Source organism: Euleptes europaea, chromosome 4, assembly GCF_029931775.1.
Source record: "Euleptes europaea isolate rEulEur1 chromosome 4, rEulEur1.hap1, whole genome shotgun sequence".
Classification (NCBI taxonomy): domain Eukaryota; kingdom Metazoa; phylum Chordata; class Lepidosauria; order Squamata; family Sphaerodactylidae; genus Euleptes; species Euleptes europaea.
In genome coordinates this window covers 79,567,203-79,590,977 of record NC_079315.1, presented here as the reverse complement: position 1 = coordinate 79,590,977, position 23,775 = coordinate 79,567,203, and the positions used below count along the sequence as shown (strand labels likewise).

Sequence of the window (23,775 nt, the reverse complement as noted above, 5' to 3'; positions counted from 1 at the left end):
AGGAAATATTAAAATATTGAAATACTTCATTTCAGTTTTCACTTAAAACACAGGACAGTTGTGAAGCCACTGTGTAGAAATGGGGAAGGCCAATAGAAGCCTTAGTTCCCATTCCGTTTGGAGTGCTAAGCAGAATGGGAACTAAGCTTTGGTTCACATGTAACATGAAACCATAGTTTGTTTTAATGATGATTCATTTGTGAAAACAGGATTCAGCTTTCAGGTGACCACTAAAGTCCTGGCTTGCCCTCTGCAAATGCTGACTTTGCCCAGTAGCTGGGGAGTGCAGTTCCAGGGAACAAGCTGGGACTAAGCTAAGCTGCCTGCATTCATGTGTCACACAAAACCACAACTAAGACTACTAAGTGTGGTTAACCAACCAGTTTCAAACCATTGTTTCAGATCCTGATCTGACAAACCATAACATAGCCCACATTCAAACAGTCGTGCTTAACCATAGGATGACCTTAAATCGTGGTTTCGTGTGATTCTGCACTTAGCCTAAGTCTTCTTTATCACATTTGTCCTTTTACAATTTTATAAAAATAACCACTTCCGGATATGCTTGTCTATTGTCTGGTTGACTACAGTACTGCCTTGTTACTTCAGAAGCGTATAAACTTTCTGTGCCTTCTTGTCTCCTCTGACCTCTCTTCTGTTGCTCTTTTAAGGCCTGGGTTTGGTAATCAACTACATAGTTATAATGCAAGACAAATCTAGAGGAGCCTGGTAGCAGTTCTAATTACCAAACATCTGCCAATGTTGTGTTTTAAGTGTAGCCAGACTCAAGTGTTGTTCTTGCAACAGGTTTGTTCCTATCTACCTGCTTTACAAGCAGGAATGCGCGAGGCAGGGAGGATGCAGAGAGCAAAGAAAATAGGGCAGCGGCCTTGCCCTGAGTCTCAAAGGGCATTACTGATGCTAAATGGTGATAAGCAGAACCAAGCCAAAGCGCTGCCTGATGTACCGTAAGTAATACCTATAACATCACCGGTTTTATTCTGCTGTGGGGGACAGCTTCTGACCTGACACATTTCTTGAACTTTATGTGACCTGTGTTGTTGTCTGCAAATTACTGTGGCTGGCAGAAAGCTCTGTTTTAATCCTATAACACATCTGGATAGGGTGTTTTCCCCCCCCTTTTCTCCCTCTCGCTCTATATGTATGTAGGCTGCACATACTTTTCCACTATTAATGTAAATTGCTTCCCAAGAGAAATGAATCTATTCAGAGAATTACTTTTTTAAAAAACAGTTTAAGCCCTGTATATTGAATGATTGCTGAGTTTATTACAAGTATATACCATAGTGAAGGTTTTGAAAACTGCACAGAAGACTTGAATTTCAAAATCTCTCCAACTCTGAAAGCATATTGATGTACCTGTTTGCATGTTATGGTAACAAATATAGTCACAAAACTACTGTCGTCTTTAAAATGTAAATTAAGTTTAATGTGTTAATGTGTTTTTGTCATTGCTTCTTCCATTTTAGCATGCAAACCGCTGTTAATTGTCTTCATGTTCCAAATAAAGTGAGAAACCAAGCCAAAGTTGAGATGTCACATAGGAAAGAAAATTGTCATCCTTCTGCGAAACAGATAAACGTTTTAAAGGTTAATTTAAAAGGTATGGTATATACCGTACATTTACAGTAAACACATGAAGCACTTTACATAGTTTCATGTTTGGCCCTGGGTGAAAGCCGAATTGTATCTTGTAACAGTACAGATCAAGCATAGCTTCCCTGTGTCCCATGCTATTACCTGTTATATTTTTGAAGGAAGAGCTATCATCTTACGTGGTAGGAAAAGCAGATTTTCCCCTCCCCCTTTGGGACCCTTCATACCCAAACTTGTAAATGCAGGGATGCATCTTGTATGAGCACATTCCAGTCTTGCCTGCCTTACTTTGTTAATCAACCTCAACCTGTGTTTAGCAGCCTTCTGATTTGAAAGTCTAATTCAGTCTTCCTCTCTTTTAGCCCTAGATGTTTTGTGAACAAAGACTGAAGTGTATGCTGTGTTACATAGCCTTATTAAGCATATGGACTGTTTTCTTCTAGGCATTGAGCCCAGGCTATGAAATTTATTTGGTTTTAGTCCTAACTATGTTGGAATCTAAACACTAAAGGTTAAAAGAGTGTTGTAGTAATTCACTCAGTCTCTATTTAAATTACCAGTGTAATAAATTGTCCTTATTCATGCCCATACCTGACCTGTATTTCTCGCTTGAACTGCCTTATATAGGTCTTGTTTCGATTCACATTATAGCAGTTGTTACAACACTCATGGGTGAATAGTGGTAAAATGGGCATAATGCTAAGAATTATATTCTAAACAATGCCCAGTGCAATAAGTGAAAAGAACCCTCAATTTGTTCACGATTTACCAGTAACTTTCTTCCCATCTAATGCTAAACTGTGATCGTTTCTGGGAATGCAGTGTTGAAGTTAGCTTCATTGTCCCCTCACTGATGTGCTGCTAAAGGTAATACAAAGTGGGTATAAATTCTGTTTTAAAGTGTGTCCCAAGTAGTAGACAACCAAATAATTATGCTATAAGAATATTCTATTGAGTATAAATATAGCACAAGCAGAACTGGCTTGCGGGTGGGGAACATTCAGCTATTTTCACTTAATTTTGGATGTCGGCCTGTCTAGTTTCTTGTCTATGCCATTTCTACCCATAAGTCACAAATATGCACCAATCTAGCCCCATCGTGCAAAAGGTGAGGTGGGGAAAAGTCCAAAATACTAGTTCACCGTTCTGCTCGGTTTGCATTTTTTTTCATAAGTGCTTGGTGTTTTTATAGACAGTTGACAATTAATTGGGCTAATTCCTGTAAACTACCATTCAATTGGGGGGAGGGATTGCCCTTTTTCTAGGTTTAAATGGGACTGTGTGTTCCCTCTTTTTTAAGATTGCTTCATTCTTTTTAATCTCTCTCCTCTTTATTTCCCCCCTCCTCTCTCCCCTCTCCTTGTACTGTAGGCAAGCCAGACAGCCTATTGAGAAACAGCAAACCATCTGTTAACGGATTTGAAGTTCTGAATTATACTTGAGTGTGTAGAGGCACTCGTGCTTAACCAGAAACATTCATTTGAATTAAGCTGCAAATGCTGTGTAAAAAGAACCATACACTTAATGTAGGTTCATGAATAAATTTAAGGGAGGGCAACTGCACTCTAAAGTTTTATTGCTTCAAAACCAAGCATTTTTGGTGTTCTGTGATCATTTGGTGCTTTTATAATGTGACTGAAGCTTTACAGCTGGGGGGGATAATTCCTGTGTTAACCCTTTAGCAGTATAGCTTCATTGCTGGAACTCTGATGGAACAGAAGCGCTGTGAGCGCTTTGAATTTTCTTAAAAATATGTTTAAACAGGACGAAGGAAAATCTTCGTTGCTGAATGCTTTGGCATGTAGCCAGATTTCCTAATTTCCATGAACTTTGATTATTTTCTTCAGTTCCCATTTTGCCTAGTTTGGTATGATCTATTATTTTTATATGGTAGGAGAGACAGTCCTCCATATTGCTTGCAGAAGGAACAACGTGAAAAGATTGATTCATCTTCTCTCTCTACCAGAAATAGATATTAACGTTAAAGGTAAGTCATTTTTATTTTCTTTGCGGAACCAAATAACTGCTGTGTTCCAAAGTTATTTTCAGTGCTTTAAGTCACAATCCCATAAGACGAAAACAAGAAAAGATTTTTATGGGCAGCTTGTAACAAAAGCTTATTGAACCAGTCATTTAATTATGTGTGTGAGTTTTCTAATAACACAGAGTTGGGGTTTTTTTTTAATTACTTGTTTCTGGATTTTTTAGAATAGATCTGGGGATAAAAGAATCATGAATGTTTTCAGCTTTACATCCCGGAGTAGATTTTCATATAACAGTCTTTGTGTCAATGTGAGATTTTGTATGCAAATTCCTGATTTTTTTCTCCCCCCCCCCAAAAAAAGAACAATATTCTGCTTGTTGAAAGAAAGCAGTATCTTGAGAGTGGAACTGAAGCAGATCCCCCCCCCAGCATATTTCTTGGCTAATTTAATTTTTAAAATAAAATACCAAATTTCGTATTTCGTATTTCCAGTATTTTTCACAGTACTAGGCAGAGAGTGTTTTGTCTTTAAGGAAACTGAATTTTAATAAGATAAACAACCTGTTATTAATTTTCCTGTTTTGGGAACTTCCCTTGATTTATAATTCAGACTATGCTGGCTGGACGCCTTTGCACGAAGCCTGTAACCATGGTAGCACAGTGTGTGTCCGTGAAATTTTGCAACATTGTCCAGAGGTAGACCTTCTCAGTGAAGTGAATGGGACGACTCCCTTGCACGATGCACTGTTAAATGGACATGTAGAAATCGCCAAGCTACTGCTTCAGTGTGGGGGTGAGTACACTACGTTAAATCAGCTTAGAAAATTTTTTGAGTCCAAAAAAACTGCTGAGTCTTAAAGTGAGGTTGTTTTGGATGTCATTCTGAAAGCTAGAGGTTTCATAACTGTTGATGCTTCTCCTTGCTCTATTTTATATTCTTCTCAGTTAAATTATTTTAGTAAGCCATAACTTCATCTGCTTTTTCACATTTGCTCAATTTCAGAGTTCCTATTCAAATGTATTGGGAATGTCTGGTTGTGAAAATGATGGTTAATCACTTAAAGTTTGTTGTAAAAATACAAAGTTAACTGAAGATATTTTTAGCTAATTGCTTCATGCTGCGTATGGTTAAATGCAGTTTGGCTTATATTTCTGGAAACACAACCATTTTACTGATAAAAATCTTCCTCTAGAAAGACTAGTTTGATAATGGAAGGGAAGAAGGGTTAGAAATAGTTTGGTTGTTGTTTTTTAAATCCTTAAATCATAATGTTCTGTTTAGGCCTAAATATTACCACTTATGGAGTAGGCACTAATCTTTTAAAGTTTGCATGTACACTGCTTTATTACAGATAGATAGATATATCTGTAGGGTTTGTATAGCTTATCATCTCCCTACTTCTGCAGTATGTGTCTGTTTTAATTTTGAATTTTGTCTTGTTTCTGGATTTTCAATTCTGTGTATAATGTATACAGCCATTAAAAGAAATGTGTATCTAGGCAGGTGCTGTTTTTTTAAAACTAAACTTGCTCAGCCACACACATTGTTCTGGATTTGTTTGCTTCACAAGACCTCCGTGCATCTGCAGTCTTCTCCTGCCCCCTAAAGGCTACTCTCTTTGTCTCTGACTGACATCATTTCACAATCAATACATTCCTTGCTCTTCTCTCTCTGTGTATGTTGTGCTGAGCCTCAATGCTGTCTCCCAGGTGTTTTATTTATCTACTGCACCATGCAGTTGACATGCCAAGCCAATACCTGGCCTCCCTTCAATCGGTCTAAGTGATGCAAGAGCCAATATTACGGAGAGCCCACGTCCTCAATAGAAAGTGGCATTCCACTGACAGATGTGCATTTTTCCTGGGTGTCGGTGAAGAATGGCTAGTGGATGATCCCCTTGTCCTGGGGGAGAAGATCTGCTTGCACTTTCATTCATCAAGGTCTTCCGGCAATTGTAAAGGCGGTGTGTGCAGACTTATCTTTGCTGTCACATGCCACACGTTGGCCTGTCAAGCAGTTTGACGTGTCAAGCATCATGACGTGAGCTATATTGCACATTCAGTGTAGAATTACTCATTTTTTGTCACCATATTTGAGAATATTTTGGTACTTTTTCTCTCCTGTGACACATACTATCCCTGACACACCGCCATTTTTGTTTCTGTTTTTGAAAAGATACATTAACATCTCAAAATTGCAGGTATTTCGTTTTTCGCATCTGGATGCTGTTGGCTGCATGGGTACACAGCACTATATCTTATAAATATTTATTATCTTGTTGATCTTAAAATTTACCTCTTCTGAAGATGGGCTGATAATTTCAGGGGAAATTGTTTGTATCCCTTTTAAATAAAGTTAAGGGCAAAATGTTATTTAAGGAAATCAACATTGCACATTCGTCTTGAATAAACATTCTGTTCATATGAGCTAAAGGAACTAATGCATTGCTGTCGTGTAACTCCACAATGCAGTAGCATCTGATTTGCTGGATTTTTTCCCTAAAGTTTCATGTGTGCTCACACTGATCTATAATTCTTGCATGAGGCTATATCCACACTGCTACACAGGAGAATCTCTGCTGTGGATTGTTGGTATTGTTCACCTGTCAGGGGGAAAAGGAGAGATTCAATCCAGTCCTTCCCTCCTACAAGACAAGCAGTTAGAACCTCATGCACAAGCTGAAGGTTCTGGATATAGTGTTGGGGGTTTTTCAGCCGTTCACAAAACCTTTAGATGTACAGATTCCTTAATTAGTCAAATTCATAAAGATATATCCATGAGTGGCTCTCGCTAGGGTAATGAATGGAACTTCTGTATTCAGAAATAATAAACCTCTGAATTCTAGCGTTGGGAGCAACAACTTGTAGAGAGGCGTTGGCTTTGATACCCTACTTGTAGGCCTTCCAGAAGCATTAGCCTGGCCACTGCATGAAACAGTATGCTGAACTAGTTTGACTATTGGTCTGATCCTCCAGGTCTGCTCTGACATTCTAAATATAAGAACTGGGATTAAATGTATCTCATTGTGATACTGGAAATATTTGTAACTGAGCAACTAGTAGAATACCACATTTTTTCTTCCACACCCTTGTTTTTTGGAATGCAGGGGAAGTGACGTTTGTTATCCAAACACAAGTCCACTTGGATTAAGTGTACCTAAGAGGTTGTTTCCTCTTTTCATGAAAAATATCCAGTGTTGATCGAATAATATATCAGCAGGATCTCTGTGAATCACACTTCCATCAAAATAAACATTTCACACTTTGATGGGTACTGTCAGAGAATGTAAGTTAACTGAAACATGGTGGACTTAAAAGGAAAAAGTTGCATCAACTTTTTAAAAAAACACATGAGATTTGCAATAGCTTTCCCCCAGAACATCTCATCCTGCCAAAACACAAGCCACTCGATAATTATGGCTGTTCAGGCCAAGAAGAAAAGTTTTGTCAGGCCATATGCAGAGGTTCCCGCTACTGAAATTGGCGATTGGTTTTCTTAGAACCAGTGTGGTTTAGTGGTACGATTTTTTTTAGACTGCTATCTGAGAGATCCTGGTCCTAATCCTGATATAGCCATGAAACACACTGGGTGTCTTTGAGCTAGCCCCTCTCTCTTAGCCTCACCTCCTCACAGGGTGGTTGTAAAAGAAAAATGATGAAAGGGAGAATCATGCTTGCAGCTCTGGGCTTCGTGGAGGAAGGGTGGGATAAAAATGGGTATGTTGTATTTTTATAAAGTTGAAAACAGATCTACACAGATAACAAAACTTATCCATGTTTCCCCCCCCCCCCCATTCATGTCTTGCAGGGCCAATATTGTTGGAACAGATAGATTCTGAAGGAAAATTCCCACTGGATTACCTACAATGTGTGATGACAAAGCAAGATCTTTTGCATAGTGTTAGACCAGAAGAGACAGTAGAGGACTTTCATGCACAAGTAAAAAACAATTTGTGTAATCAAGAGATAGAATTTTGGGCAATCTTATTTTGTAAAATGTTGCTAAACTTTTGTTCTGTATATAACTTATTTATACCTTTTTCTGCTACTTTAAAAAAGTTATCCACAAATCCATTTCTGGAGGCAGCCAGTTATTGCAAGCTTAATACTAGCTTTTACGCCCACTGGTTCATAGATCTTTATTTTAGAGAGCTGGAAACCTTTCAGAAAATTCCAGTCTGCCTTCAGAAAACCATTGAGGAACTTAAACAATGTCCCGGGGAACAGAAGGAAGCCTTTGCTGCAACACTGCAACAAATTGCAATGACAATTCAGCTGTCTAGCCTCGATTGGGCAGCCAAACTTCCAAAATAGCTACAGTTCCCTAAATCTACAATGTTGTCAGGCTTCAACACCTAATATTTATAGATGGTATCTTAAAACTCTGAACTCCAGCAGTTGTCCTTTACCAACTCATTGTAGCTTCTTCATAGAACTTGTCTACAGGCTTGGATCAGTATCTACCTGCAGTTATCTACCTGCAGTTTTCTGTATAGGGACACTTTAAAGGTTATGTTTTTGTATAGAGTCACTTTAAGGTTATGTTTATTGCAATGTAAATATCAAGGTGAAATAAAGTAAGCTTTGTATGCAAAACCGTTTGTGATGTAACCTCTTCCTCCCAGAGCCATTGCTAAGATCCTTGTGCACGCACATTTACGGCAGCGCCTCACCCCAATTTCTTTAATTGATTTGTGAAACACAAATGTTTCTAAAACATGAATAGCATCCAGTATTACTGGCTTTGTGCCTACTTTATGCATACACGAACACCGTGAAAATCTTGTTGGTCTCTAAGGTGCTACTGGACTCTGATCTAGCTCTTAGACTAAAAACCATGAAATAAATTTACCATAACTTAATAGTGTGCTTAAAATTGTAGTATACCATTTGTCTTTTTCTGTAACATATGCAATTTCTTGTGGTTGAAAAACTAACAGTGGATGAGGTGTTCAGGCACTAGCATCGTTTGACTTAAAGGCAGGCGAAACAATGCAGCTGGCTGATCACAAATGGCCCGTTACATCTCCGGTTTAGCTTTTGTGCAGCGAGGTGTGGTTTCATGGCATTTAATACATTGAAGGTGCTCAGGCCGGTTTCATCTTGTTAATTATGAATGGGATGGTAAAGCAACAAAATTATTGGCTAATAAAATTGAAGGAGCTCAAAAGAAGAAACGGCGTTAAGAAATTCAGATGGTAAATTAATAAATAAACCAAAAGAAATCCTCAATTCCTTTTTGGAATTTTATGACAAATTACATGCTGACAAAGAGGTAAGGGAAGAGGAGATTAACCAATTTTGTCAATCAATAAATATCCTGCACTGGCTTTTGACCTCTCCAGAACAAAACAGCCAAGATTTCACTCTGGAGCCTGCCTTCACCTGCTACTTCCACCCCAGCGCCGAACCAGCTAGCATTCCCAACGAAGGATGCCTGATGGAAGACACCCACACCTTATTTTATTTTGGTAGTCATGTAGCCATATGCTTGATGTATAACGCTGCCAAAGTAGTATTCTGAGAAGCTTTGCAAGGCTTGTGATTGGCAGGAACGTTTAACAGCCCTGGGGCTAATGACTCTTAAAATTATTCACAACAAATTTAGGCAAATCATTCGCTAAAGAAGTAGCATCGGGACTATTGAAGAGAAAGAAACAATCACCGTTTTAAGTTAGCCACCTAGCAATGCAGAAACAGTGGCCACTGCTCAATTTCAATTGGTATCTGATGAAGGGAGCTTTGGCTCTCAAAAGCTTATACCCTGAGAATCTTGTTGGCCTTGCTGGTACTGGATTTGAATCTAGCTGTTCTCTACAGACAACATGGCTGCCCTCTGAAACTACGCTCAATTTCTGTGTACTATACTATATAGGGAGGACAGTACTAGGTGTACAAGATCTTGTGCAAATGGAGTCTCATTGAGAAAAGTGGACTATAAATAAAATAGACGGCATTAAATCTGTTGTCCCATGGTGCTCCCCGGACTTCCCAGTGGCACGAAATGGCAGCAAGGGGCAGGTTGCGGCAGTAACCAAGGTGGTGCTCGAATCCTTGACCTGACACCAGCCGGTGATGCTCTCAGCAGATGCTGGGAATGGAAGAGCAAGGCCCCAGTCTGACCAAGCGCAGTCACATGAACACATGAAGCTGCCTTATACTGACTCAGACCCTTGGTCCATCAAAGTCAGTATTGTCTACTCAGACTAGCAGCGGCCCTCCAGGGTCTCAGGCAGAGGTCTTTCACATCACCTACTTGCCTAGTCCCTTTAACTGGAGACACCGGGGATTGAACCTGGGCAGACCCAGCAGATGCCAAGGCAGAGTGAAAGGCTGGCCCGGCCCCATCCAGGAAGCCAGCCGGTAGTGGCAGCGGTGGGCTAAATGAGAACAGCACAGCAAACCACCTGACCTGTAACCCTCCTAGAGAGCCCCCCAGTGGCAGGGAGGGCAAGTACAGGGCAGGCTAGGATGGGGTGGATATAAGGAAGGCTGGGCCAGGCCAGTGAGGTGAGTAGCCTGACCAGGGACCAGAGGGGTCTGTGGTCATGGACCGAGAAGGAACAAGGGGGAGCAATCCACTCCCCTCTCAGCTCTGAGGCCTTCCAGCCCCTCCCACTGTTTTTACTTGCACTTTTTTGGATCCAGGCTGATGCTTAGAGAGCTGAAGCCTGTTCTGTCAACTCTACCTAAAACCCAGACTTCTTCCTTACCAACAGAACAAACCCCTTCAAAGAAAGAGAGGAAATCTAAAGTTTCCATAAGATGACGTTCCACAGAGGTAAACTTTAATCTTAATCATATTGGCACATCAAACAGTGTTGGCACCCAGAATCTGTTTCAGAAGAGTTGAAAGGGAAGCAAAATGAACACACAATAATCCTTATGAACAATTGGTGTTTTATTCTAGAAGATGGGTGTTTTTTGGAGCCAGTGCAGATTATACACGCAAAATGGGTATACAGATAATATGTACAATACAGGCTGCCACAGTATTGCACTGTTCAACACACAGTGGAGGTCTCAATGATTGTTTATATTTACCTAGCTGCATGCAGTGCAGTCCATAGCTGAAGATAAGGGGTAAGCACAGATTGCCTTTCTTTTTAGGACTGTTAAGTGCAGCAATTTGCTCTGGGAAGCAAGACTCAACTGACTGACAGGTAAAGAGAAATAATTGCAAACTGTTTTAGTTTAATATGAGCAATGTAACCAAAAGTAACTTTTAAGTATGTTCAAATATTGTAGATAACTATCACAAAGAACTCAAAGCAGACAATTCATTACTCGTGCATATTACTGTGTACTTTTTATACTTATGAGAATTTTAACAAGACTTGCGGATCCTAATTGGACAGAAAGTTGGGATACAAATGTTTTAAATAAAGTCTTTTTCGATTTATAACATTTAACAAACGTCTTCAAACAGCCTCTGTAACAGCTATCGCATTCCTTATTTTAGTAGATTATTCTGCAACAAAAATCCATTCTACCTGGCTGGCTGATGAATTACGACGGCCTCGCTGGTATCTCTTGGTGACAGTGGGCCAATTGCACTGCAGAGGTACAAGGTGTATACTCAAAGGAATTTTAGTTGTTCAATTCATAAAAGCCGTAGCTTAATTTTACCTAAAAGGACAGTCTGAAATATAAACCAACTAGGGTGCCCAGGAGAAGAAGTATTCCGTATTCAATATGCAAGCCAATTTAGTCTCATTTCATTTTTAAAACTAGAGCTATGCTGTATTGCTATCTGACTTCAACTAAAATATTTATTTTTCATTTAGGAGCATTGGAACCACATTGCAGAACTTTAAAGAACTGTTTGGCATCTGAGCTCCGTGGCGCAGAGTGCTAAGCTGCAGTACTGCAGTCAAAAAGCTCTGCTCACGACCTGAGTTTGATCCCGATGGAAGTCGGTTTCAGGTAGCCAGCTCAAGGTCGACTCAGCCTTCCATCCTTCTGAGGTCGGTAAAATGAGTACCCAGCTTGCTGGGGGTAAAGGGAAGATGACTGGGGAATCACTGGCAAACCACCCCGTAAACAAAGTCTGCCTAGAAAACGTCGGGATGTGACGTCACCCCATGGGTCAAGAATGACCCGGTGCTTGCACAGGGGACCTTTACCTTTTTTGGCGTCTGAGGTTAGAAATCTTGTTTTAGAAATCTAGGTTTGTTTCTCAGTTCATAAATGCCTTCAACTATTGGCAAAAACAAGACTGACTCCTTATACCCCCAAAGTGTGGATATTTAAAATAGCTTAGTGGAGTCACCCAGCTGCTTCAGATATCTATATCCATCAGAAGTGACAGTGATGACATAGTTGAAAGGGCTTAGGAAGGTTATAATAGGGCTGTATCTAAAGGGAATCTGTCCTTATACCAGGAAGATGTGGTTGAAAACTCTTTAGTATCAGGCTTCTCTTTTCTGCCTTGGGAGGTTACAGCATGGAAACATAAATGATGCAGATGTTTAAAGGATTTTTCTCCCAATTAAAAAATATTCTGAAAGAAATTCACCTATAAGAGTGATTCTGCTCCTTTCAGGATTTGAAGTGTGGAATGTTATTACAAGAGTAGAGTTTTTTAAGTAGCTTTTCTTCATATTAAGGTTTCTCAAATTGATTGTGTGTTCAAATTTCAAATACCTTTATTGGCATAGTACAATCTGCCGTATATAAAAGGATAAAAGTTAGAGTAAAAGATAGTGTGTTAATACTTTATAGTAATCTCCCCTAAATGATGTTCGATCATCGTTCTTAAATGTACTCACACACACACACACACACTCCTCTCTTTTCCTCAGCATAAACACACACATTCCTCTCTTTTCCTCAGAATAAAAACAGACAGCTCATTTGAGGAGTGGGAGGAAATGTGCAAGAGACAAACCTATCTTTTCCCCCACTCACACCTAATAGAAACCATTCCTGCCATTTTCCATATAGTGATAAATCAGACAGTTCAGGGGTTTACTGACCCAAATCTATTATAACAAAACATGCACATACACACAGAAAGCCACACACACTAAGATAATGAGAGGAAGGGCATCTTGGCCATCTTCTGGGCATGGAGTAGGGGTTGCTGGGGTGTGGGGGAGGTAGTTGTGAAATTCCTGCATTGGGCAGGGGGTTGGACTAGATGACCCTGGTGGTCCCTTCCAATTCTATGATTCTATAATGGTTTAGACTTATTAAAGCAACATCTTAAGCTTTGCAGCAGTCCTGTCCATTAGCCTACATGTAAGAGCTCTGATAGGTGGAGAGTGCTGAACCCTACTGAGTTGGATTATACATTGTGTAAGTTGTCTTGAGCCCATGGGAAAGTGGGAGATAAATTATCCTTTTTCTTTTAAGCTTCCCTTTTATCCCCAATGGCAGATCCAGTGGCTTACAACATTCTCCCCTCCTCCAGTTTATCATCACAACAACCCTCTGCTTTCATGTACTTTTGCCCAAGGTCACCCAGCAAGCTTGCATGGTAGAGTGGGGATTTGGAGGGCCTGTGGCTCAGCAGTACGGCATCTGCTTGGTGTGCAGAAGGTCCCAGGTTCAATCCCCAGCATCTCCAGTTAAAGGGACTAGGCAAGTAGGTGATGTGAAAGACCTCTGCCTGAGACCCTGGAGAGCCACTGGCGGTCTGAGTAGACAATAATGACTTTGATGGACCAAGGGTCTGATTCAGTGTAAGGCAGCTTCATATGTTCATATGAACCTCAGTTTTCCAGATCCTGGTCCAACATCCTCACCCAGCTTCGTCAGTGTGAATGGCATCCAAGTAATATATTTTGCAATCTGGAAAACGGAACCTAGAATTTAAGAGTGAAATAGGCTTACATTTTAGAGTCTAATGGATATTTGTTTTGTTTGGAAATAACTGCAACTGCTGAGGTGATCAAAAAGGGCCAGAGTCCAGTAGCACCTTAAAGACTAACAAAAATATTTTCTGGTAGGGTATGAGCTTTCGTGAGCCACAGCTCACTTCTTCAGAGGTGATGTATTTCAGTAGTGTCCTCAAATGTCATTTCTTAGAGAAGGTGCAACAAACCTACAACATCTTATACTATTTTTGCCCTGAAGCCATTAGCCTACGAAGGCTTTGTAAAAAGTTCTCAATTGCTGCTCCAATTTCTGCTGCCATTACAGAAAGAAGCCCAAAATCCTCTGAATTAGTGAGTGGTGCTTGTAAAAATAAAAGTAAAAATCTACTGAAGTAGGTTTAATATCAGTTGAGTAAAGAGAGATAGAATTGTGCACTTATTTGTTTAGCAATAGTTTGAGCTCACTGTGATGTCTCTCAGCACAAAGCACATTTTTGTGATAATTAAGCAGTTGCACTTCACAGCTGAACAACTAGGGAATTGTGTGAAAAGGAATGCAAAAGATTGGGCAGAAACATCCATTTAAATTGATGTAAATTAGTTTAATATTAATTTCATACTACAGTTTCATCAAAGTGTTGAAAGATGAAAATAAGATGTTCTAGTCAGCTGGTGTGATGCTGACTACAAACCCTGCATCGGGTCCCCAACCTTTTTGAGCCTGCAGGCATAATTGGCATTCTGACACCGCGTGGTGGGAGCAGCCACAAAATGGCTGCCGCAGCTCAACTGTAGTCACACAGTGAAGATCTTTGTGTTGTGGTGGCAACTGCTGCTAAGCGATGTTTTTAAAAAGCTGCACAGCTAATCAAATGTCCATTGGCCAGTCAGAAGCCTTGTAGGGCAAAAATCCCACCTGCCCCCCTCACTTCTAAAAACACTCGGTGGGCACAAGGAAAGGTGTTGACTGGTATCATGGCACCCGCAGGCACTACGTTGGGGACCCTGCCCTGAATCGGATACCTGAAGTGCCGCTGCTCAACACAGCCTTTAAGATCTTTGTCCGGCTACTCATTCTGTTGGGTTAAATCGGAATCACTTCTATCAGGAACTCCAGGAACTATCAGGAACAGAAATCAATTTAATTCAACAATTCAGCATCACGAAACACAGCAAACAGCCATGCTGTGACTCAAGATACTATAGATCTGAAATGCTGTCAGTAATAGATTTTCCTCTTTGGGTAAATTTAACACACCTGAAGTGAATTATTTTTACCTCATGTGAAGCCTGCATGAGGTAACTGTCCAAACGACCTATTTTCCTAAAATAAGGCTCTATACTTGGGAACTTGTTTTTTACGCGTAAGCTAGTGTGTGAGTATTATAAAAATATATATGCATATTATATGCTAGTGTTATAATACTTTATTTATATACATTTGTGTTAAGTATAACAATTTCTGTAATATCAGTCATGTTTACTTTAATGACACATTGTTTCTATGTGATTTTACTTTGGCAAACCTGATGAGATTGTATGCCTTAATGCCTTTATTTAAATTTTGATGTATACCTTATTAATATATTTAATAGTGGTCCCTGAAGAAGACTTATTAGTCGAAACAGAGCGACAACCGGATCTCTGTAAAGAAGAATCATACGTCACTACAATAAGTGATATATATATATATATATATATGTATGTATGTATGTATATATCTCATGTATATATATGTGTGTGTGTGTGTGTGTGTGATATTAAAATATATCACTAATATTTCATTTTACAATATTGTTATAGTAGAATTTTTTTGGGCAATTACTGCTGATTCTATTGCATAAGGCTCTAAAGGGATTAGTGTCCGTCGCTCATGGGGAGGAGTGGGGAATCAAACCTGGTTCTCCTGATCAGAGTCCACCGCTCCAAACCACCGCTCTTAACCACTACACCACGCTAGCTCCCTAGGCTTCAGCTTGGCTCCAGCATGATGTACTTATTGCCAAATGTATTAGTCTTGGAAAGCCAAGCACCACACAAATAAACACACACACAAATACCAATCCAAACCTGTGTGGCAGAAATAAATTTGGCATCTAAGGAAAAGATTGCTTACGAAAGCTTTGCAAACTTGAGAAAAAACTAGAATCCAATTTTTAAATTCTTCAGTTAAATACTTGGTTATTGCTGCATGTGTATGTATCCTTCCTCCCCTTTTCTTTTACATGGTTCCAGTCTTTTCTATCAGACTTCTCACAAAAGATTGCAGTGGGAGAGGCTGAATCATTCCCTTGGGTGTCGATATGGGAGGTGCCACAAGGCTGTTCTCTCTCACGTTTAACTTCTATGAAAGGCCCCTTAATGAGTAGGTTGCTTTCAATTTTGGAGTAGGTTGTTATCAATATGCTGATAACACCTGGCTATATATTACCCTGCATAAGCTACCAGCTGCTGCTGTCTCTGTTCTGGCTCAGTATGTTCTGGAGAGCCAGCTCTTCATTTTTGCCACTGCACAGTTTGCATGGACGGTGAGACTATTTTGGTACTCAAGATGTGGCAAATAAAATCAATTCAGAAAGGAGGCAGACCTAAGTCATTGCCTCAGAGTCAGGACCCAAGGTGATCCAAAATGATTTAAGGTTCTGGTTCTACAGGAGCAACTGCTAAATATTGGCCCACTCCTTTAATAGGATTATTCAAATAGCCACTGCCATTATTCTGAGATACTTAGATATTGTTGTAATTTTTATGGTTCATAATGTACAGGTCTTTTAAATTTGACTGCCTCAAGAACCTCTAAGGTGGAAGGCAAAAAATATTTTAAATAAATGTGAAGTAGTCTTTCTACTGTATACCAGACTAATAGAACAATTTTGGGGCAAACTGACGTATAAGGACTTTTAAGAGAAACAGTATGTGAAATGTACCATAAACACCCAATATTCCAGTATGTTATTATCAACACTGCACATTTAAGAAATTTCAAATATTTAAAGAGTTAATGTTCTATATAGTCATGTTTCAGAATGTCCATTTAAAATATGACTCTAATAACTAGAATTCAATGGGCAGCTCAAAAATATTGAAGAATGATGAAATGTAAAATATTTTCTCTTTATACAAACAATTCCCAAAACATTATGACTTAACCATTAATAGTGAATAGTATGATATAAAATATTCCTGATCAAAAGAAAGTGGTTAAATTTCACTGAATTTCCCACTTTGTGCTGTTTCTTTAAAATATACCTCAAATGCTTTTAAAGTGTTTTCCAAGACAACATATCTGCTAAAAGTTCTAGTGCTGTTTACCAGAAAGTATTATTTCCAAATTTTAATTGCTGGTGACTTTTCTAACCATACTGAGTTCCGCATTCATTCTTCTAGCAGCTTGTATTTTTCTGCCCTACAATTCAGCTATGTTACAGAAACAACTGATCCTTCTGGGCTTTTAAAATAATGAGGTCTTAATTGCATTATCTGAAATGTCCTAAAATTCCTCTGTTGTATGCTAAACGCTCCTAGAAGAACAAATGTGATGTGTCAGTTTGATGTGGTTAGCCAATCGTTAGTTTAAGCATTTCAAAGCAAACCTTCTCTGTGTGGGGGATATGCTATCTATAATGGCTCTTTAACCGCTAAAGATGGTTTTTTTTTCATATGGATACCATGTGGATTGATGATAACATAATATATCTTCTCTATCAACCCCTTATGATTTTAGGAGTGTTCATGGAACATGAGGAATTGCTTGTTCCCTGATGTGCCTTTTCATACTCAACACAAAAAGAAGGGAGGGTGCTGATAAGATTAAACGGCTGAGTACACTTATCAAAGGCTCTACCACGGATGTATTTATAGGGAGTTCACTCCTGTTACTAAATTAAGATTCTTTCCTTGGCAAATCCATAAAAATGTGTTTGAAAGTATGTTGTACTTCAGCAGTAGCAGAACTAGGTTTAGGAAACAAGCCTTTGAAATATAACTAACTCTACAGCAAGTTCCAGCCACTAATAAAACTGCTGTTTTACTATCTTTTCAAAGTCAGGCTACATCATGCTTTTCACGACCTTAGTGTGTGTGTGTGTGTGGGGGGGGGGGGGAATTGATCCCAAAAGAAGCTTTATAACCAGGTGGGCTGTATTCATCTCATTTTATTAATTTTCATTTTATATTAGCTCTGATGGCTTCAGTTTTTCTAAGGGTACCAAGAAACAAGAGCTTCCTTCACCACTAACAATGGTCAAGGGAAGATGGACTTCAATAGTATCTGGCAATATTTTAGCTAGTTGGAAGTACAGATTGTAGCATTAGTGCAAGCGTGCAAATCAGTTCTTCTCCATTCTTAATCCAGGCATTTCCCCCCAATATCTCTTAGTAGTCCTTCAGGGATCTTCCCCAATCCCCATTCCACCTCTGCAGAAAGGGGGTTGTACGCCATACTTCTTACATCAAAGGGTGAGAAGGAAATACTTTCAGCTCTTTCGGCAATGCTAAACAGCACATGAAATCTGGATGATAGGCTGGTACTATGTATTAAAATATTTGTATCTCACCTCTCCAATTAAGTTCCAACAATTACCAGAAGAAAAATAAACTCTATAGCTAAACAAATAAATAAACCAAGAACAGGGGAAAACAGGGTAAACCAAAATCTGGGAGTAGTATCCAAATCACTGGGGCCACCACCTTAACTAAATGACAACTGTCATTAAAACCTATTTGCCTGGCATCTAAATGCTTTCAAAGGCAGCAGCAGGCAAATCTCTCCAGGGAGGGTGTACCTCAAAGAGGGTTCATTACGGAAGAGGCAACAGGACAAAACAATGGCAGAAAATTCAATAGAAGTGCTATAGAAGGTAAATAAAGATAAGCATTACTTTGTGCCATGAACCATATGGTTCAAAAACTGGTTGTCTAATAGCTCTGCAAAGTGTTGATGAGAATTTTGCCACTCCTCTGCTTCTTTGGATTTCTGATGGGCTAGCAATCTTTTCAACACCTGGCAGGATGGTAAAGACCAACCAAGTGATCTCTCTCTCTCACACACACACCAGCTGCTAAATATTAACTCAGCTTTTTATAAACTGCTGCAAAGTAAAAAGGGAGGAAAAGAAAAGAAACTCTGGTTAACTGATGTAAAATTTAGTGAACTTGCATCTCTAACTGCTGCATATATAGACATAACTCATTATGCACAGTATTAGATTATATCTATGCAGTATTAGTATTATGTGCCAGCTTCAATGGCCCAAGACAATAGAGGGGGAAACCAACTAACCTCTTCAAAAATTTCCTCACAGAAACTCTACGTGTTAGATTATATGGTTAGGTTACCTGTAGATTCTGCCCATGTGCCAACACTGAACATTATGCTACAACCAAATGTTGGAAAGCTGAAGGGAGCAGGCAACAATTCTTTGTTCGATGCAGGAAAGGGCTGTGCAATTCCACCCACAATGTCCGTTAGAAGGAAGGATACAGAAGGGTTCTCTCAGGTAGCAGTTTCCAATGTTTGGGGAATGCAGAATTAAATATCTAATTTAAAATGAAAACAGCGGTTACAGACAATTTTTCAAGCTTGACTTTGAATTTCCTGGGGCTTTCCTGAACCTTAGCCTGAAAATTAAATAACCTTTTCTATTTAATGTAAAGAACACTGAATTAGGCACACCAGTTACAACTGCTAGCACAGGAGTATTTACATTTTATTAAGATTCTTGCATTATAAACTTCTTACGCAATTGAACTTTTGCCTACTTATATAATCTACAAAACAATGCTCCCATTAATCTAGTAGCTGAGGTAAAGCACCTTTACGTGTGTATTTAGCATGCAGTGACTAAACATATACAACGGGCTTCAATTTCATTTTAAGGGTGTTCTTGCCTGTTTCAGTCCACAGTGCTGTTTGTGGACTTGGCGGTGAAAAAGGAAACAGGTTTTAAAATGGTGCTTGGGGGGGGGTTCCCCCCCCCGTTCCTTTTAAAGAGCTCCATTTTAGGAAATTGTTTTTAAAACGGCACTTGGGCTTCCGCCAGGGGGAGGAGGGAACTGGATGTATTTCTCACAGTAAGCACTACAGCAAATTAAAAAGTAGCGTTTTCAAGGGGTGGGGGACTCAGACGCTTCCAAATTAGAGCTGGTGATTTTGCTGGTGCATAGCATTTTTTAGAATTTGTAACAGAAAAGTGTGGGTCAAGCGAGCATCAAACCCCAGGTAAAACTCCCATGCATAAATGACCGTTGCCTCTTCCTTACTGAGAAATATCCCTCTTGGTCTTCCGGGCGGAGACAGAGCTAGCCAGACGCGAGTTCTCTCGCGGTTCCCAACTGCTTCTGAGGAGACCCCCCCCCCAGGCCTGGGGGGAGCGGGCTAAACAGGAGAGATTCTCCATGAAACCCCCCCGGACCATCTCCGGAGCTCCAACTGCCAGCAAAACGCCTTGAGCGTCTGGTGAAGAAGGTAGCAGCTGGGGGTGAGTCCACCGAGACTATGGCGGCCATCCGCTCTACTTTTCCTCCCCCCCACTTCCGTTTCTTAATTAACTTTTTTTTTCAAACAATAAAAAACAAACTAATGAATTAAACCATCCTAGAATTCATCCTAATATTGAATCAAGTATGATTACCTGCTGAGGGGTCGCGTTTTGAGCGAAGACAACCAGATGGGAGAAGTGAGGAGGGGGGGGAACTTCTCGCGGCTGATATCAGGCTGGAGGCTGGAGGCGGCCGATACTTTTCCTCTACGTGACCGTTCTTGAAACTATTGCAGGTCTCTGTGCGGCTGCCCTGAATCTGTTGGCCCACCCGGGTGCGGGTGGACGGACGGAGCCAGGGCGGGCCGTAGGAGACCGGCCGGAGAGGAGGCGGTGACGACGTGGCGGCGCAGCAGCAGCTCCAGCCGAACTTCCAGACTTTTCTGCTTCATCTTCGACCCCCTCCTCAGAACAGCACGTTCCAATCGGATCTAGCTCCGCGCCCCATTACCATCCTTTTTTTATATTATCTCTTCACTTCTACATTTTTTAAACTGACTAGAAACGACCCGGAGGAGTAAAAAAAAAAAAAAATGGCATCTGACTGGCAAAATTAACTTTCGTTTCTCTTACTGTGAAATTAACGAACGCTTTGTTGCCCTCCTGTGGATGCTGAACTAATTACAGCCAATCTTTCTTACCCATCCCCACCTAACACAAGGCAAAGACACTGGTTTTTCTCATCTATTTGACTCATATATATTAATTTCCAAAACAATTTATTCTGACGACAACCATACCTGAGTTTCACGGGGAAGTAATTAATGAACTTTCACTGATATTCCTACAAACAATTCATATACCTTCTTCCCCAAAATATTCTTTAATTTTATTATTGATATGTAATATAATCAGTCTTATTTTTGAAACTATATGAATTAACACTGTGATTTGTTTCAATATATTAATGTGGTAAACCAATGAACTGTTAGACTTAATTATATTAATTATATTAGATTCCTAGATTCTGTGGGGGTGGAAGTGGTCAGATTACCATAACTTTTCAGTGTGTGCAACTTGAATTGATAATTTCTAGGTGTTTTTCTTCTAACTACTATGAGGAAGAGATTTACAAGTTTTGCACACCGACAATCTCAGAAGTTGAAAGGTAAACAACAACAAAAATTCTTAGAAGAATTTGTAGTCTCCGAAGAAGAAGAACAAGAGGTTGACGTCGCAAAATTCAAACCCACATCAGAAAATATACAAGATAAAAAAAACAAAAGTGTGGTCATGGCAAAAGAAAATCAAGATTTTTTCCTACGTACACAGGAGATGATACTGGATTTGAAAACTTCTTTACAGAAGTCAATACAAGATTCAGAACAAAAGGTTCTTAAAAGTATTTCCAAGGTCGAAGAGAAACTTGAACTCAATTCCCAAGAAATTGTTAAAATCAAACAGAAGCAAGACGAAATTGAGACATCAGTAACATATCATACCACAGAACTTCTGGAACAATCAAAAATAATTCAAGATCTTTCTATTAAAACTGATGCCCATGAAGTGAAGCTTCGAGATAAGAACATTAAATTTCGCGGGATTCCTGAACATTTCGGGAAAGAAAGTCTTGAATCAGATATCAGGACACTTCTCCATGACAATTACGAATTTGAAGAAGACGACACTCTCCTGGAATTTTGCTACAGAATAAACTCATTCTACGCCACCAAGTACAAAAAACCAAGAGATATACTGGTGAGATTCGTCCACAAAAGGACTAGAGACCTGCTGTTAAAGACACAAAGAGACGACCCATTAATCTGGGAGGGGAACTCAATACAGATCTTAACCGATCTTCCGAGAAGTGTCCTAACAAAAAGGAAAGAGTATAACGATCTGAAGCAAGAATTGGACAAGCGACAAATTAGGTTTTGTTGGCTTATTCCATATTCACTAGAGATCTCTTTGCCGCAAGGGAAAAGGTTAATTCATAATCAACTCCAAGCAAAAGATTTACTTGAAGAATTAAAAACTCAAGGAGACACAGTTCCAAAAGACTCTGAAGATTCCCCAGGAGAAGGCCCTAGCAAACCCCAACCGACTCAGAAGGGGAAAAAACAACCGCTTGAGAAACGAGAACTTAGAAAAAACAAGAAGACTACCGAAGGAGATAAACTAAATCAAGCAGCTGCCTTATAGAATCGAATCTTAATCTTACCATGAATCATTTGCAGATAACATCATTAAATATTAATGGTCTTAACTCTCCTAATAAAAGAAAAAGAGTTTTTCACAGCTTAAAAAAGCAAAAGAAAGATATCATCTGTCTCCAAGAAACCCACATAAAAAAAAAATCATGAAAAAATTCTACATACAAATCATCTTGGAACCCCTTACTTGGCATCGGCGAAGGTGAAGAAGAGAGGCCTTGCAACTTACATCAACGAGAAAGTTTTGACGGTAAAAACCCATATAGCAGACTCGGACGGACGCTATCAGATCGTAATCCTTTTTGGATTAGATGGAATTTGCTTCACAATAGCACATATTTACGCTCCGAATGCTGCCAAAGAAACTTTCTATGAAACACGGTTCAAGAATCTCACAGAATACCATCAAGGAGAAATTATAATTATAGGAGATTTTAATGCAGTTGTGAACCCCATGATTGATAAGACCCATAGCAGTACATCTGGGAAGTTGCCGAAGAGTGTCTTTAAATTAATGAAAGAATTTGACTTAATTGATATATGGAGAACGAAAAATCCAAAAACAAAAGATTATACTTTCTATTCAAACCGTCATAAATCACACTCAAGAATTGATATGTGTTGGACTTCTAGATCAATGACAACAAATGTGGAGAAGATACTTATAGCACCCAGGATACTGTCAGATCACAATCCAATCGAATTGACTTTAATAAGAGGCAAAACAGGGATTAGAAGATGGCGGATGAATGATCAATTATTTCGGAACAAGCAAATACTTGAACAATGTAAACATGATTTGAAAGAATTTTTCATTTTAAACAAAACAGAAGATATGTCTGATCTTGTCATATGGGATGCCAGTAAAGCTTTTGTAAGAGGGAAAATGATCGCCCTGAATTCCAAAACAAAAAAAGAGAGACAGAAGAAATTTAAAGAATTACAAGATCAACTAAGAAAATTGGAAAAGAAAGTCCAGATCAAGTCAGATAAAACCATTCTACATGATATTAAGATGACTAAGCACCAAATAGAGTTGATAGAAACAGAAGAAATCAGAATAAAAGTCAAATATGCCAAGCAGAGGTTTTTTGAAAGAGCAAACAAGCCAGGTCGTTTTTTAGCCAATCAACTCCGACAACAAGAGAAGAAAAGGAAGATAATCGGTGCCAAAGTTGATGGGATAATTCATAACAAACAAGATGAAATCGAAAAAATATTTTTGGAATACTACAAGCAACTTTATTTGAAGGATGATTTGTGAGAACAAGGACTCTCAACTTATTTAGTTGACGCACAACTATCCAAACTTTCACCAGATGAACAAGAGATACTTAATCAGAAGATAACAACCCAAGAAATTGTAGATGCCATCAACAATTTAAAATCAGACAAGGCACCTGGACCAGATGGTCTAACACCTCAATACTACAAACTGCTAGAACACCAACTAACTCCGGTTTTACTCTCTCTTTACAACGACGTATTAGAACACGGTAAGATTCCTCTGTCATGGCAAGAAGCACATATCTCACTAATCCCAAAAGAAGCTGCAGACCAATGCCTTCCTCAAGCCTATAGGCCTATATCATTACTGAATATTGGTTACAAAATTTTTGTTTCTATAATCACTAAAAGACTTCAAAAATACATCGGAAACT

General features: G+C 39.3%; 1 protein-coding gene across 1 annotated transcript in view; it reads left to right on the top strand.

Moving 5' to 3' along the window:
* The window catches only part of SLF1 (SMC5-SMC6 complex localization factor 1), a 33,992-nt gene extending 26,077 nt beyond the window's left edge, over positions 1 to 7,915 (top strand). Inside the window, exons 13-17 of the mRNA XM_056849245.1 lie at positions 808 to 968; positions 1,491 to 1,624; positions 3,512 to 3,604; positions 4,212 to 4,394; positions 7,410 to 7,915. Of these exons, the coding sequence (XP_056705223.1) occupies positions 808 to 968; positions 1,491 to 1,624; positions 3,512 to 3,604; positions 4,212 to 4,394; positions 7,410 to 7,915 (1,077 nt within the window). The remainder of the gene's footprint in view (positions 1 to 807; positions 969 to 1,490; positions 1,625 to 3,511; positions 3,605 to 4,211; positions 4,395 to 7,409) is intronic.
* The last annotated feature ends 15,860 nt before the right edge of the window (positions 7,916 to 23,775 follow it).